At 37.2% G+C, this 14,108-nt stretch overlaps 1 protein-coding gene across 2 annotated transcripts in view; it reads left to right on the top strand.

Annotated features, from left to right (window-relative positions):
- The window catches only part of ATF7IP2 (activating transcription factor 7 interacting protein 2), a 63,401-nt gene that overhangs the window by 14,273 nt on the left and 35,020 nt on the right, over window positions 1–14,108 (top strand). The window contains exons 5-6 of one of the 2 annotated variants that reach the window (XM_007462836.1): window positions 4,108–4,268; window positions 5,876–5,878. In XM_007462836.1, the coding sequence (XP_007462898.1) occupies window positions 4,108–4,268; window positions 5,876–5,878 (164 nt within the window). The remainder of the gene's footprint in view (window positions 1–4,107; window positions 4,269–5,875; window positions 5,879–14,108) is intronic. The other variant, XM_007462835.1, reaches the window with a different exon arrangement.

Here is a 14,108-nt window from a genome sequence, read left to right as displayed (position 1 = left end):
TTTCATCCACACAGCTCAGAATAAAAGGGAGAAAAAGTAGAAAGAAAGAATTAGTAGAAGAAAGAAAGAAAGAAAGAAAGAAAGAAAGAAAGAAAGAAAGAAAGAAAAAGGAGGGAGCAGGGAGTGAGGGAGGAAGGAGGGAGGGAAGGAAGGAAAAAAAGAAAGAAGATAAAGTATAATAAAATAAAGTAAGAAAATATAATAAAGTTATTAAAATTAAAAAATAATTATTAAGAAAAAACAAAACAAAACAAAAAAACGGACGGATAGAATCCTAGGACAAATGGTGGAAGCAAAGCTATACAGACAAAATCTCACACAGAAGCATACACATACACACAAAAAGAGGAAAAGGGGAAAAAATCATAAATCTTGCTCTCAAATTCCACCTCCTTAATTTAGGATGATTCCTTGTCTAAAGGAGGGAAGGAAGGAAAGAAAGAAAGAGAGAAGATAAAGTAAAATAAAATAAAGTTATTAAAATAAAAAATAATTATTAAGAAAAAGTTTTTTTAAAAAAAAGGAAGGATAGAACCCTAGGACAAATGGTGGAAGCAAAGCTATACAGACAAAATCTCACACAGAAGCATACATATACACCCTCAGAAAAAGAGGAAAAGGGGAAAAAATCATAAATCTTGGTCTCAAAGTCCACCTCCTTAATTTGGGATGATTCATTGTCTCTTCATGTATTCCACAGATGCAGGGTACATCAAGTTGATGGTGAAGCTTTAATCGCTGCTTCTTAGGCTGCAGGGAGAGATTTCCCTTTCTCTTCTTTGTTCGCACATCTCCCGGGGCTCAGCTTTGGATTTGGCCCCGCCTCTCTGCGTGTAGGTCGCCGGAGGGCGTCTGTTCTTAGGCAGGACGGGGTTAAAGGAGCAGCTGATTCGGGGGCTCTGGCTCACTCAGGCTGGGGGGAGGGAGGGGTGCGGATGTGGGGCAAGCCTGCGGCGGCAGAGGCCAGCATGACGTTGCACCAGCCTGAGGCACCCCGTGCGTTCTCCCGGGGAAGTTGGCCCTGGATCACGGGACCCTGGCAGTGGCGGGCTGCACAGGCTCCCCGGAAGTGGGGGTGTGTACAGTGACCTGTGCTCGCACAGAGGCTTCTTGGTGGCGGCAGCAGCAGCCTTAGCGTCTCATGCCCATCTCTGGGGTCCGTGCTTTTAGCCACGGTTTGCGCCAGTCTCTGGAGCTCCTTTAAACATCACTCTTAATCCCCTCTCCTCGTGCACCAGGAAACAAAGAGGGAAGAAAAAGTCTCTTGCCTCTTCGGCAGGTCCAGACTTTTCCCTGGACTCCCTCCCGGCTAGCAGTGGTGCACTAACCCCCTGCAGGCTGTGTTCTCGCTGCCAACCCCAGTCCTCTCCCGGCCCTCCGACCGAATCCTGAGCCTCAACTCCCAGCCCCACCCGCCCCGGCGGGTGAGCAGACAAGCCTCGCGGGCTGTTGAGTGCTGGTCGGCACCGATCCTCTGTGCGGGAATCTCTGCACTTTGCCCCCCGCACCCCTGTTGCTGTGCTCTCCTGCGCGGCTCCGAAGCTTGCCCCCTGCGCCACCCGCAGTCTCCGCCCGCAAAGGGGCTTCCTAGTGTGTGGAAACCTTTCCTCCTTCACAGCTCCCTCCCACTGGTACAGGTCTGGTCCCTATCCTTTTGTCTCTGTTTATTCTTTTTTTCTTTTGCGCTACCCAGTTACGTGGGGGGGGTTTCTTGCCTTTTGGGAGGTCTGAGGTCTGCCAGCGTTCAGTAGGTGTTCTGTAGGAGTTGTTCCACATGTAGATGTATTTCTGATGTATCTGGCTTCTGAATAACTAGGCTTTAAAATGCTTAGGATCTGGGCTTCCCTGGTGACGCAGTGGTTGAGAGTCCACCTGCCGATGCAGGGGACGCGGGGTTCATGCCCCGGTTCAGGAACTTCCCACATGCTTCGGAGCAGCTGGGCCCGTGAACCATCGCCGCAGAGCCTGCGCATCCGGAGCCTGCTCGTCCGGAGCCTGCGCTCCGCAGCAGGAGAGGCCACAGCAATGAGAGGCTCGCGTACTGCAAAAAAAAAAAAAAATGCTTAGGATCTGGACTCAACCTCAGCCAGTTTCTGATTAAAACTGAAGTGGCTCCTTTTTTTCTTGATCAGTCTTACTTTGGTTATAATTTATTTTTCTTTTTCCAGCTTCTTAAGAGACAAAGAGCATTAATTTTTAACCTTTTCTACTAGAAAACATTTAAAGCTATAAATTTTCTTCTAAGCACTGCTCTTTCTAAGCACCTTCTAAGCATCTTCTTAATGCTTATATTATGTACTTTTCAGTGTAGAGAGTATAATATAATCTGTATTATATTGTATTTTTGTTTTCCATCAGTTCAAAATAATTTCCAATTTCCCTTATGGTATTGTTCTTTGACCCAATGGTTATTTAGAAGGATATTTTTAACTTCCACACATTTCTAGGTATCTTATTTTTATGGATATCTAATTTCATTTTGGTCAGAGACCGTACTGTGTAAAATTGCAACATTGAGTTATTGACACTTATTTTATAGCCCAAGATATGCTTTCACTTGGTAAATGTTTCATGTATACTTGAAAAGAATATTGGGTATAGTATTCTATAAATGTCACTTCTGTGCTAATTGTGTCAAGATGGTTGATAGTGGTGAATTATGGCCCCTAAAAGATGTCCACGACCTAATCCCTGGAACCTGTGAGTATGTTACTTAATGTGCTAAAAGAAGCTTATAGATGGGAAGATTATCCTGGTGGGCTCAATATAATCACAAGGGTCCTTATAAAAAGGAGTCAAGAAGGTTAAAGACAAGTTGGAAATTGGACAATGAAAGCAGAGGCTGGATGATTGCACTGAAGATGGAGGCAAGGGGTACAAGCCAAGGAATGCTGGCAGCTTCTAGAAGCTGGAGAAAAGGAAACAGATTTTTCCCCTGAAGCCTCCAGAAGGGATGCAGCCCTGCTAACAACTTGATCTTAATGAAACTGATTTCAAACTTCTGGCCTTCAGAAGTGTGACGGAATAAATTTCTGTTGTTTTAAACCACCCAGTTTGTGGTAATTTGTTATCGCAGCCTCGGGAAATGAATATAGAATGTGGTACCAGGAAGTATGGCATGCTGTTGTAACAGATACCTAAAAATGTGGAAGTGGATTTGGAATGGTAGAGGCTGGAAGAATATTAAGGAGCATGATTTTTCAAAAGCCTGGATTGCCTTGAACAGACTCTTAGTATTATAGAAATATAGATGATAAAGTCTGCAAGTGAGGGCTCAGGAGGAAATGAGGAACATTGTAGAGAAACCCTGTATAGTCTAAGAGAATACCTAAATCTTCATAAATTGTTGGTAGAAATACGGATATTTAAAAGCACTGTTGGTGAGGACTCAAAAGAGGAACATGTTATTGGAAATTGGGGAGGGGATGGGGTTCTTGTTACATAGTGGCAGGAAGCCTAGCTGAAATGTGACCTACAGTGATATGGAAAGCAGAATTTGTAAGTGATAAACTTGCATGTTTATTAGGCGGATGAGATTTTTGAGCAAAATGTTGAAGGTTTGGCTTGGTTTCTTGCTTCTTACAGTAAAATGTGAGAGAGAAGAGATAAATTGAAGGAGAAACTTTAGCAAAAAGGAACAAGGATTTGATTGGGGAAATTCTTAGCCTATCCAAAACTCATCAACTAGAAGAGCAACTTGGAAAATTGATTTATTTCTGGTCTTCACTCTTATTAGAAGTATAACAAAAGTAAAAGTTTCCTTGTTGAAGTCTAATGTTTATTCCTAAAATTTAGTATAATAGGAATAAAATGTTGTCTAAGTACTTAGGTATTTGTTTCTCCTTCTTTCTGTTCAAGCTAGGAAGTTGATTTGTGCTGTCATTTTTATTTCTTTTGAAGTATTTTTTTAAATTCATTTTGGCAGACTAATTGCAGTCATGGTTATCAGCCATTGATATACATATAATTTAATATATGTTTTACTGTGTGTATGCAAGAATATTTTGAGAACACTTTCCAAGTGGAATTTTAACCTATCTTCAATTTTGTTGGAAGAGCACAATTGGTAACCCCCCCTCAACTGCTTTTTCCTCACCCAACTAACAGGTTGCAAATTCAGAGACTATGAATTTGGATAAGAATCCAGAGTCAGTTAATAGTCCACAGGAAAGAAAAACTTCTGTGAACTCTGAACCTTCTAACCCTTCAGAAAAAGAAAGTGAAAAGATTAATTTGTCACGGGAACATAATGAGGCTGTTTCTGAAAGGTAGGCATTTCTATAAAAATGCATAAACTTACTTACCTAAATATGTTTGTAAACACATATAATCAAGCATAAAATAGCTTAAAGCTTCATATTTATATGAATGCTATTTTTGTCCATTATGAAGAAATTGGTTCTCAAAAGCTTTTATTGTTGTTTTAACTGTACTGAATAAAATTTTGAATTGGTTAGGTGATCAGGTTTTTCATTGTGATGCTTTCCATCTTTGGCATGGCAACTGGAGTGATCAACTGGATCACTCCAGTAGTTTCCACTTCTACACATGGAAGAATCAAGGCCCTATGAAACAGTGGTTTTAAAGAATTACACAGAGGAGTAAGACTAGGAGAAAAGTGTCTAAAATTAGTTCCCTGCATGTGGAAAGTAGTATCATGATAACTTCAAACTATAGTGAATAGGTTAACTTATTTGTCTGATTGATCACAAAGCAGCTGAGACACCTAATCTCCAATCTAGTCTAATAGAAGATTTGGGGCTGATAGGGAAGAAATAGTTTAGTTTAACAAAGATGCTTGATTGGTGATCCTGGCCTGGATTGATGTTCAAGGATAGGGGAATGGGGACATTGTAATGAATTCTCTTGACTGGTGATTCTCAACAGTTTTGGAGCTTTATAATATTATTTATTTATTCTTAACATTTCACTCCTTAAAATGTCCTATGGTTTTGCTTTTATATGTTAAATTATACATCAGCTTTTAAAAAGAGGAAAATTTATAACCAAAAATAAGTGAATTAAATGATGGCCATTGTTTGGAGAACACCCCTCTTTCCCCCACATAACTATGCATACTCAAGGATGCTATAAAATGAAAGAGAAGCATTACAGATTGACACCATTTACAGGAGATTCTTGGTATTTGGGAATTCACATGCAGTTCTGGCTCTTCAGAAGAAACCCTAATATTCCATGATATTGAGGCCTGCATTTTAGTTTTGAGCCAGGAAGCTGCTGTGAAGAAGGCATTTATTTAGTTGACAAAGGAAAGAGTCACATTTCAGTGAGTGTTTGTTGTTACTACTTATTGATGCCTGTGCTGAAACTCATAAAGTGACAAAAAAGAAAAATGCTGTTGATGGAAGTGAAAATGTCATTAAAATAACATTTTATAGACTGATATGTTAACTTTATCAGTGGCTTATACCCATGATATGAACAATTCACCTCATGCTCTATAATGAAGGAAGAATGTGCAATTTATGAAACTGTTTCAGGCAGCACTGTCAGCCCATGGTGAGTGTGAGAATAGGTGTAACAATTGTGTAACTTGACCCTGATGGGTAGGTTCAGTGGTGAATTTTATAAAACACTTAAGAAAGAAACAATACCAGTTTTAAACAAACTATCCCAAAGAATAAAAAAAGAGGGAATATTTTTCATTTTATGAGACTAGATGCTAAAATTTGGTATAACTCTGATACTTTGATAATAAAATCAATTTAAAAATTTTACAGAAATGGAAAATTACAGTTTACTTTTACCCACAAAATAGATGCAGATATCCTAAACAGAAACTAGTAAACCAAATTCAACAGTCTATAAAAGTTGAGTTTGTTCCAGGAATGCTGCAACATTGGTTTAACAATAGCAAGTCAACTTACATAATGTGCCAGGAGGAGAGTCATCATCAGCTCAAAATAGATGTAGGATTTTATAAAATACATGTTTATGATTAAAAAGAAATTCTTGGCAAAGTTGGGATAGGAGGTACCTTCCTTAATTTGATAAAGAGTATCTATAAAAACCCTAAAACAAATCTGATAATGAAATACTGGAAATATTCCCTTTGAGATAAAAATAGAAGGATGCCTGCTGTTACCACTTTAAGGTTATATTGGATATCTTAGCTAATGCAAAAATGCAGAAAAACAAAAGAAAGAAAAATATAAAAGATTCAAAAAGAAGAAACAATAAATATTATTACTATTCCTAGATGATTGGGGGTATATATGTAGGAAATCCAAAGGAATTTACAGATAAATTATTAGGATTAATAAGAGTTTAGCAAGATTGCTAAACTCAAACATATAAGAAATCAATTGTATTCCTATAAGATATAAAAAATTAGGAAATGAAAAAATTTTAAACATATAATAGTATTAAATGTATCAAGTACCTAGAAATAAAATTAACGAGGCATGTAATAACTGAAGAAAATTACGAAACTTTGAAATATTGAAGAAGAAGAATTGGAGAAACGTACTATGTTTATGGTTTGGACAATACAGTATTAAAAATGCTTTTACTTTTGTTCAAATTAATTGATAGAGGACAGTTTCAGTCAGTTTCCCAGTGTGTAATTTTATGGAACTTGAAAAGCTGATTTCATTCGTAAATGTATATATAAATGCAATGGGTTAAGAGGCCAAGATACCCTTTAAGTAGAGAAACAGAATGGAAGGAATTTGCCATCAGATGTCAGGACATTATGAAACTGCAGTAATTAGGATAATGTGATATTGGCAAGTGCTAGACAACAGAGCTGTGTAACAGAGAGTCCGGAAACCTATACCTATATGTATTATGTGATTTGTGTTGGAGATTGTATGGCAGATCAATTGGGAAATGATTGACTTTAGTAAATTCATATTGCTGTTCATATTGTGAGAAATATAAAAGAAATTGGATCCCTGAGTCCAATCCTGTACGTCAATCTCAAGTGAATTAAGGAACTAAATATCTAAAGGAAAATTATGAAGCTTTTAGAAGGTAACATAAAATGCCTTCATGAACTTCGGATAAGGAAAGATATCTTCAGACACAAATACCCTTGCCATAAAAGAAAAAAAAAGATCAATTTTACCACATTAAAATTAGAAACTTCTTTTCTCAAAAGGCACTATAAAGATAGTGAGAAGACAGGCCATCAAGTGGGAGAAGATACTTGCAGCACATATAACCTATAGAGGACTAGTACCCAGAATATATATAAAGAACTTCAACAAATCAATGAGTAAAAGCCAGATAATGCAAAAGAAAAATGGGCAAAAGACTTGTACATCTACTTCACAAAAGAGGAATTCCAAATAGCAAATAAACATATGAAAAGGTGCTCATCTTCACTAGTAATCAGGGAAATGCAAATTAAAACCACAATGAGATACCATTTCATATCAGGTAAGGAAAAGTAAAACATTTTAAAATCTGACAATACCAGGTATTGGTGAGGTTTTGAAATAAAGGGAATTGGTTTTAGTTAATATTTTGTTGGGTGAGTAAATTGGCATAGTACTTTAGAAAAAATTTGGCATTATCTAGAAATATTGAAGATCTGAATATCCTTTGACCTAGCAGTCCTATCCCTTGGTATATACCCTAGCTAGAGACATGCACATGTTCGCATGTGCAATAGGACATATCTAGAGGAATGTTTATTAGCAGCATTTTCCATAATAGCCAAAAACCAGAAGGAAAAAAAGTCCATCTACAGCTGAAAAGGAAAATAATTGCTGTAAATCCATACGGTAGAATTTTGTACATTAATGAAAGTGAAGGAACTACAGTCACATGTAACAGTATGTTACTCCCACAAAAAACATTATTGAAAGGCAGACACAAGGAATAGTATGATTCCATTCAAATGAAGTTCAAAAATAGCCAGCAAAAAGTATATTATTGATTAATTCAAAGCTAGATGGTAAATCTAAAGAGTAAAACAAGGGGATTAGTACCACAAATGCTATTTATGGAGGAGATTTATGATTCAGGATGGAGGCACGTGGGTTTCTGAAGTGCTGATAATTTAAAATGTATTTATCTGGGGCTTCCCTGGTGGCACAGTGGTTGAGGGCCTGCCTGCCGATGCAGGGGACACGGGTTCGTGACCTGGTCTGGGAAGATCCCACATGCCGCGGAGCGGCTGGGCCCGTGAGCCATGGCCACTGAGCCTGTGCGTCCGGAGCCTGTGCTCCGCAACGGGAGAGGCCACAACAGTGGGAGGCCCCCGTACCGCAAAAAAAAAAAAAAAAAGGTTAAAATGTATTTATCTGAGTAGTGGCTACATGGATGCTAGCTTTATAATTATTTATTAAGCTGAACATGTATTTTTAATCCAATTTGAAAATAATTATTAATTGGAAATTTTAGATTATGTTTAATGTAATCTTACTGATATATGTGGGCTCATAACTATAATCTTAATACTTGTTTTCTATTTGTTGCATTATTTTATGGTCGTTTTCCCTTATCTGTGTCTGTTTTTTCCTCTACTTATTTTAGCCTTCTTTGGGATTTCTTTTTCGCATTCCCCATTACCTCATTAATTATACATCTTTCATTGTACCTTTTGAAGTTATCCTAAAGATCATGATATGGATTCTTGACTCTAATATTAGAGTCTAATATGAATTGCTACTTTTACCATTTTATAGGCAATGCTTGACCTTAGAACACTTTTTACTCCATTTAGTGTTCCCTCCCATTGTTTGTTTCATGCATTTAAGTTTTACATTATTTTAAATCTCATAAGACAATATCATTACTTTGTACAGTCATTCACTTAGAGTTACCCAAATACAGTTGTTGACTCTTGAACAACAAGGGTTTGAACTACTCGAGTCTACTCGTATACATGGATTTTTTTCAATAAATATAGTACCTATAAACAAATAATTTCTTTTTCACATTTTCTTTTCATTTTTGATGTCTAATGTTTGTGATACATATATCATCTATGGTATTTGTATCATTAGGACAATATTGATGTAGGTACTGACAGACGATTCATCTTGTAAACAGACAGCATAAACTTATAGTATCAATAAATAGAGGACACTACTGCAACTGTATTTTCCTTATGATTTTTTTAATATTTTTTTCTACCTTTATTGTAAGAACACAGTATATAATATATATAACATACAAAGTATGTGTTAATCGACTGTTTATGTTACCAGTAAGCCTTCTGGTCAACAGTAGGCTATTACTAGTTTTGGGGTGAGTCAAAAGTTATACTTGGATTTTCTGATGCCTTCATTGTGCAAGGGTCAAGTGTATTTACCGTTTCGGTTGCTCTTTATTTCTTCCTGTATTTCCATCTAGGATAATTTTTCATCTGCCTGAAGAATTCCATTTATTATTTATTTTAAGAATTCTGCTCAGGATAAACTTTGTTTTTATTTGTCTGGAAATAACTTCATTTTGTCTTTATTTTTAAAGGATATTTCAACATAGGTATTGAATTATAGGTTGGCAGTTATTTTTAGCACTTTCAAGATGTCATTATATTGTTTTCTGACTTCTATAATTTCTGTTGAAAAGTTAGATATCCATCTTCTTGTTCCTTCTTTGAGGATGGTGTCTATTTGTCTAGCTGCTTTCAAGATAGTCTACATATTTTTGGTTTTCATCAGTATATTCTATGATGCTGGCGGTGGGGGGGATTAATTTATCCTAATTGGGGCTCATCGTTTTTCTTGAATCTGTGACTTCATGTCTTTCATTATCTTTGGAAAATTCTTGGCTGTTATCTTTTTAGATATTGCTTCTGCACCATTCTATCTCTTCTCCCCTTCTGGTATTCCAATTATACTCTTCTGTGTACACGCCATCTATTTTGTTCTCCATGCTTTTGTCTGGATATTTTCTACAATTTTCTAGTTTATTCTCTCTTTAGCTGTATCCAAGTGGCTGTTAAACTCAGGTACTTAGTTCTTAGTTTCAGTTTTTTTCATTTTTCAGTCTCCTCTTTTCATTGGATCCATTTTCTCTCCATTATTATAACTCTAGAGAAAGCCAGGAGGCTTTATAATTGTTTCTTCTGATACCCCAAGTGTTGAAGGAATTAGTCCCACTACTAACTTTCTATGTCTATAGTCATGGTTCGATTTAGAAGTTTAAGCATTTTCTTTTTAGAATGTGAAGAAAAGGGGAAAGGCAGTAACAGCTGAGCTGAAGAAGCTCATAGAAGAGAAGGCCTGTGAACCAGAACACAAATTTGATGAAGAAGGAACTTGCTTAAATAGAAAGAAAATGCTTTCATATGCAATCTTTTCCAAAGAGGAAAAGTAAGCATCAAGGTCTAAGGCACCCAAGAACAGACCACTTCACCAGTGTTGATGGAATGAAATATTAATATTGTCTGAAAAATAAGTCTTGCATTGAATTTCATGTGAAGAAATGTTTACAGAGATACAAAGGAGAAAAAAGTAGTTACCAGCCATAGTATTATAAGAAATTTTCCACTGTTTTTCATGTGCTCCTTCCTACTCATTATTAACACTTATTTAATCTCACTTTTATGACATATCCCTCTTTAACAGATCAGGAAACCAAGTTTCCTGTCCCCCAAACACTGAGCTAGTAAATGGTAGAGCCAGGATTTAGACCTAGACAGTTTTGTCTACAGATCCCATGTATTGAACTATGTACTACATTATAACATTACCTGGAGAATTTTAATTACTGATTTTAGACACAGAAGTTTTTCTCCAAGGTAGAATACAAGTAGAAAAATAGGTGCATCTAGAAGACCACAAAAATCATCAGTGTCCTCAGTTTTCCTCCCAGATATGGTTCATTAAAAAAAGAGCCATCATTGGAAGCAGTCAGTGGAACAGTTTCATGAAAGTTACGTATCATTAAATGCTCATGGAATTCCAATCTTTAGTGTGTAGATGTATAAATGAATTTCTCAGGATAAGCATTAGCAGCTTTACATACATGCATACACAGACACATAATTTTTAAAATAAAGTTAATTGACCTATAATACCTACTGAAAACTGCACAAACAGTAAATGTATAGTTTGGTGAATTTTGACAAAGTAAACACATTTTGTAATTATCACCCAGATCGAAAAACAACACCAATGGCATCTGTTCTGCCTCATGCCAGTCACAAGTCCCACCCCTACCACACTGACTTCAGTAAACATCATCCTAACCTCTAACACCATAAGTTGTTTTTGTTTACTTTTCACCTTTATATAAATGGAATCATACTCAGTGAACTCTTTGGTGTCTTGCCTCTTTTACCCAACTTTATGTGTTAAGAGATTCATCCATGCTGTTGCTTAGCAATAATAATTTGATCATTCTCATTGCTATATAATGTCCATCATACGAATATACCACAGCTTATTCCATTCACAACTGTTGATGGACATCTGAGTTATTTGCAGATTGGGGAAATTGTGATTAGTGCTGCTATGAACATTCCTTTACGTGTTTGTTGGTGAATATACATAGGTAAATTTCTGTTGGACCTTTGACTGGAAGTGGAATTGGTAGGTCATAGGGTATGTGTATTTTCAGGTTTAATAGATACTACTAAATACTTTACCAAAGAAGTTGTATCAAGTTACACTCCCATTGAGAGTATATGAGGTTTTTGTTATTCTATATCCTTGTCAACACTTGGTATTATCTGCCTTTTTCACTTTAGCCACACTGGCATGTTTATAGCATCACATACAGGCATGCCTTGTTTCTTTGTGCTTTGCTTTATTTTGCTTCACAGATATTGTGGTTTTTTACAAATCGAAGGTTTATGGCAACCCTGCGTCAATTCTGTTGGCACCATTTTTCCAATAGCATTTGCTCACTTTGTGTCACAGTTTGGCAATTCTCACAATATTTTTTTTTCTCACAATATTTCAGACTTTTCCATTATGATTTGTCATGGTGATCTGTGATCAGTGATCTTTGATGTCACTATTGTACTTTTTGGGGGTTGCCACAAACCATACCCATATAAGACAGCAACTTAATAAATGTGTGCATTCTGACTGCTCCACTGACCTCATCTGTCTCCTTTCCTCAGGCCTCCCTACTCCCTGAGACATAACAATATTGAAATTAGGCCAGTTAATAACCTTACAATGGTCTCTAAATGTTTAAGTGAAAGAAGACCTACATGTCTCTCACTTTAAGTCAAAAGCTAGAAATTAAGCTTAGTGAGGAGGGCATGTTGAGAGCTGAGATAGGCCAAAATCTAGGCCTTTTGCACCAAATAGTTAGCCAAGTTGTGAATGCAAAGGAAAAGTTCTTGAAGGAAATTAAAAGTGCTACTCCAGAACACGTGAATGATAAGAAAGCGAAATAGCCTTATTATTGATTTAGAGAAAGTTTAAGGTCAAACCAGCCACAGCATTCCCTTAAGCCAAAGCTTAATCCAGAGCAAGGCTGTAACTCTTCAATTCTGTGAAAGCTTAGAGTGATTAGGAGGAAGCTGCAGAAAAAAAAGTTTGCAGAGGTTAGTTCATGAGGTTTAAGGTAAGAAGCCATCTCCATAACATAAAAGTGCAATGTAACACAGCAAATACTGATGTAGAAGCTGCAGCAAGCTATTCAGAAGATCTACCAAAGATAATTAATGAAAGTGGTTACATTAAACAAAAGATTTTCAGTGTAGAAGAAACAACCTTAAATAGCAAGAAGATACCATCTAGGACTTTCATAGCTACATAGAAGTCAATACCTGGCTTCAAACTTCAAAGAACAGGCTGACTCTCTTTTTGAGGGCTAGTGCAGCTGGTGACTTTTAGGTTGAAGCCAGTACTCATTTACCATTCCAAAAATCTTAGCGCCCTTAAGAATTATGCTAAATCTGCTTTGCCTGTGCTATATAAGTAGAACAACAATGCCTGGCTGACAGCATATCCAGGCTTGAATTACTGAATATTTTACTCAACTGAATGTTTGAGACCTACTGCTCAGAAAAAAGATTCCTCTCAAAATTTACTGCTCAAAGGGGACTTCCCTGGTGGTGCAGTGGTTAAGAATCTGCCTGCCAGTGCAGGGGACACGGGTTCAATCCCTGGTCTGGGAAGATCCCACATGCTGCAGAGCAACTAAGCTTGTGTCCCACAACTACTGAAGCCCACGTGCCTAGAGCCCAGAGCCCGTGCTCCGCAACAGAAGAAGCCACCGAAATGAGAAGACCGCACACCACAGCGAAGAGTAGCCCCCGCTCACCACAACTAGAGAAAGCCCACGCACAGCAACAAAGACCCAATGCAGCCAAAAATAAATAAATCTATTTAAAAAAAAAAGTTACTGCTCACTGACAATGCACCTGGCCACCCAAGAACTCTGATGGAGATATACAATGAGATTATTGTTGTTTTCATGCCTGCTAACACAACATCCTTTCTGCAGCCCATGGGTCGAGTAATTTCAACTTTCAAGCTTATTATTTTAAGTACTTTGTAAAGCTGTTGCTTCCATAGATAGTGATTCCTTCAATGGATCTGAGCAAAGTAATTTGAAAACCTTCTGGAAAGGATTCACCATTCTAGATATATTAAGAACATTCATGATTCATGGCAAGAGGTCAAAAGATCAACATTAACAGAAGTTTGGAAGAGGTTTACTCTAACCTTCATGGATGACTTTGAGACGTTCAAGACTTCAGTGGAGGAAGTAACTGCAGATGTGGTAGAAATAGCAAGAGAACTAGAATTAGAAGTGGAGCCTGAAGGTGACTGAATTGCTGTAATCTCATGATAAACTTTAACGGATGAGCAAAGAAAGTGGTTTCTTGAGATGGAATCTCTTCTTGATGAAGATCCTGTGAAGACTGTTGAAGTGATGACAGAGGATTTAGAACATTACATAAACTTAGTTGATAAAGCAGTGGTTGGGTTTAAGAAGATTGACTCAAACTTTGAAAGAAGTTTTACTGTGGGTAAAATGCTATCAAACAGCATTGCATGCTTCAGAAAACCAATCACTTGTGAAAGGATGAGTTAATTCATGCAGCAAATTTCATTGTCTTATTTTAAGAAATTGCCAGAGCCACCTCAGCCGTCAGCAACCACCACCCTGATCAGTCAGCAGCCATCAGCATCAACACAAGACCATCCATCAACAAAAAGATT

Source organism: Lipotes vexillifer, unplaced genomic scaffold (genome assembly GCF_000442215.2).
Source record: "Lipotes vexillifer unplaced genomic scaffold, Lipotes_vexillifer_v1.1 scaffold306, whole genome shotgun sequence".
Lineage (NCBI taxonomy): Eukaryota > Metazoa > Chordata > Mammalia > Artiodactyla > Lipotidae > Lipotes > Lipotes vexillifer.
The sequence above is the reverse complement of the archived record's forward strand: the minus strand, read 5'-3'. Positions and strand labels throughout refer to the sequence as shown.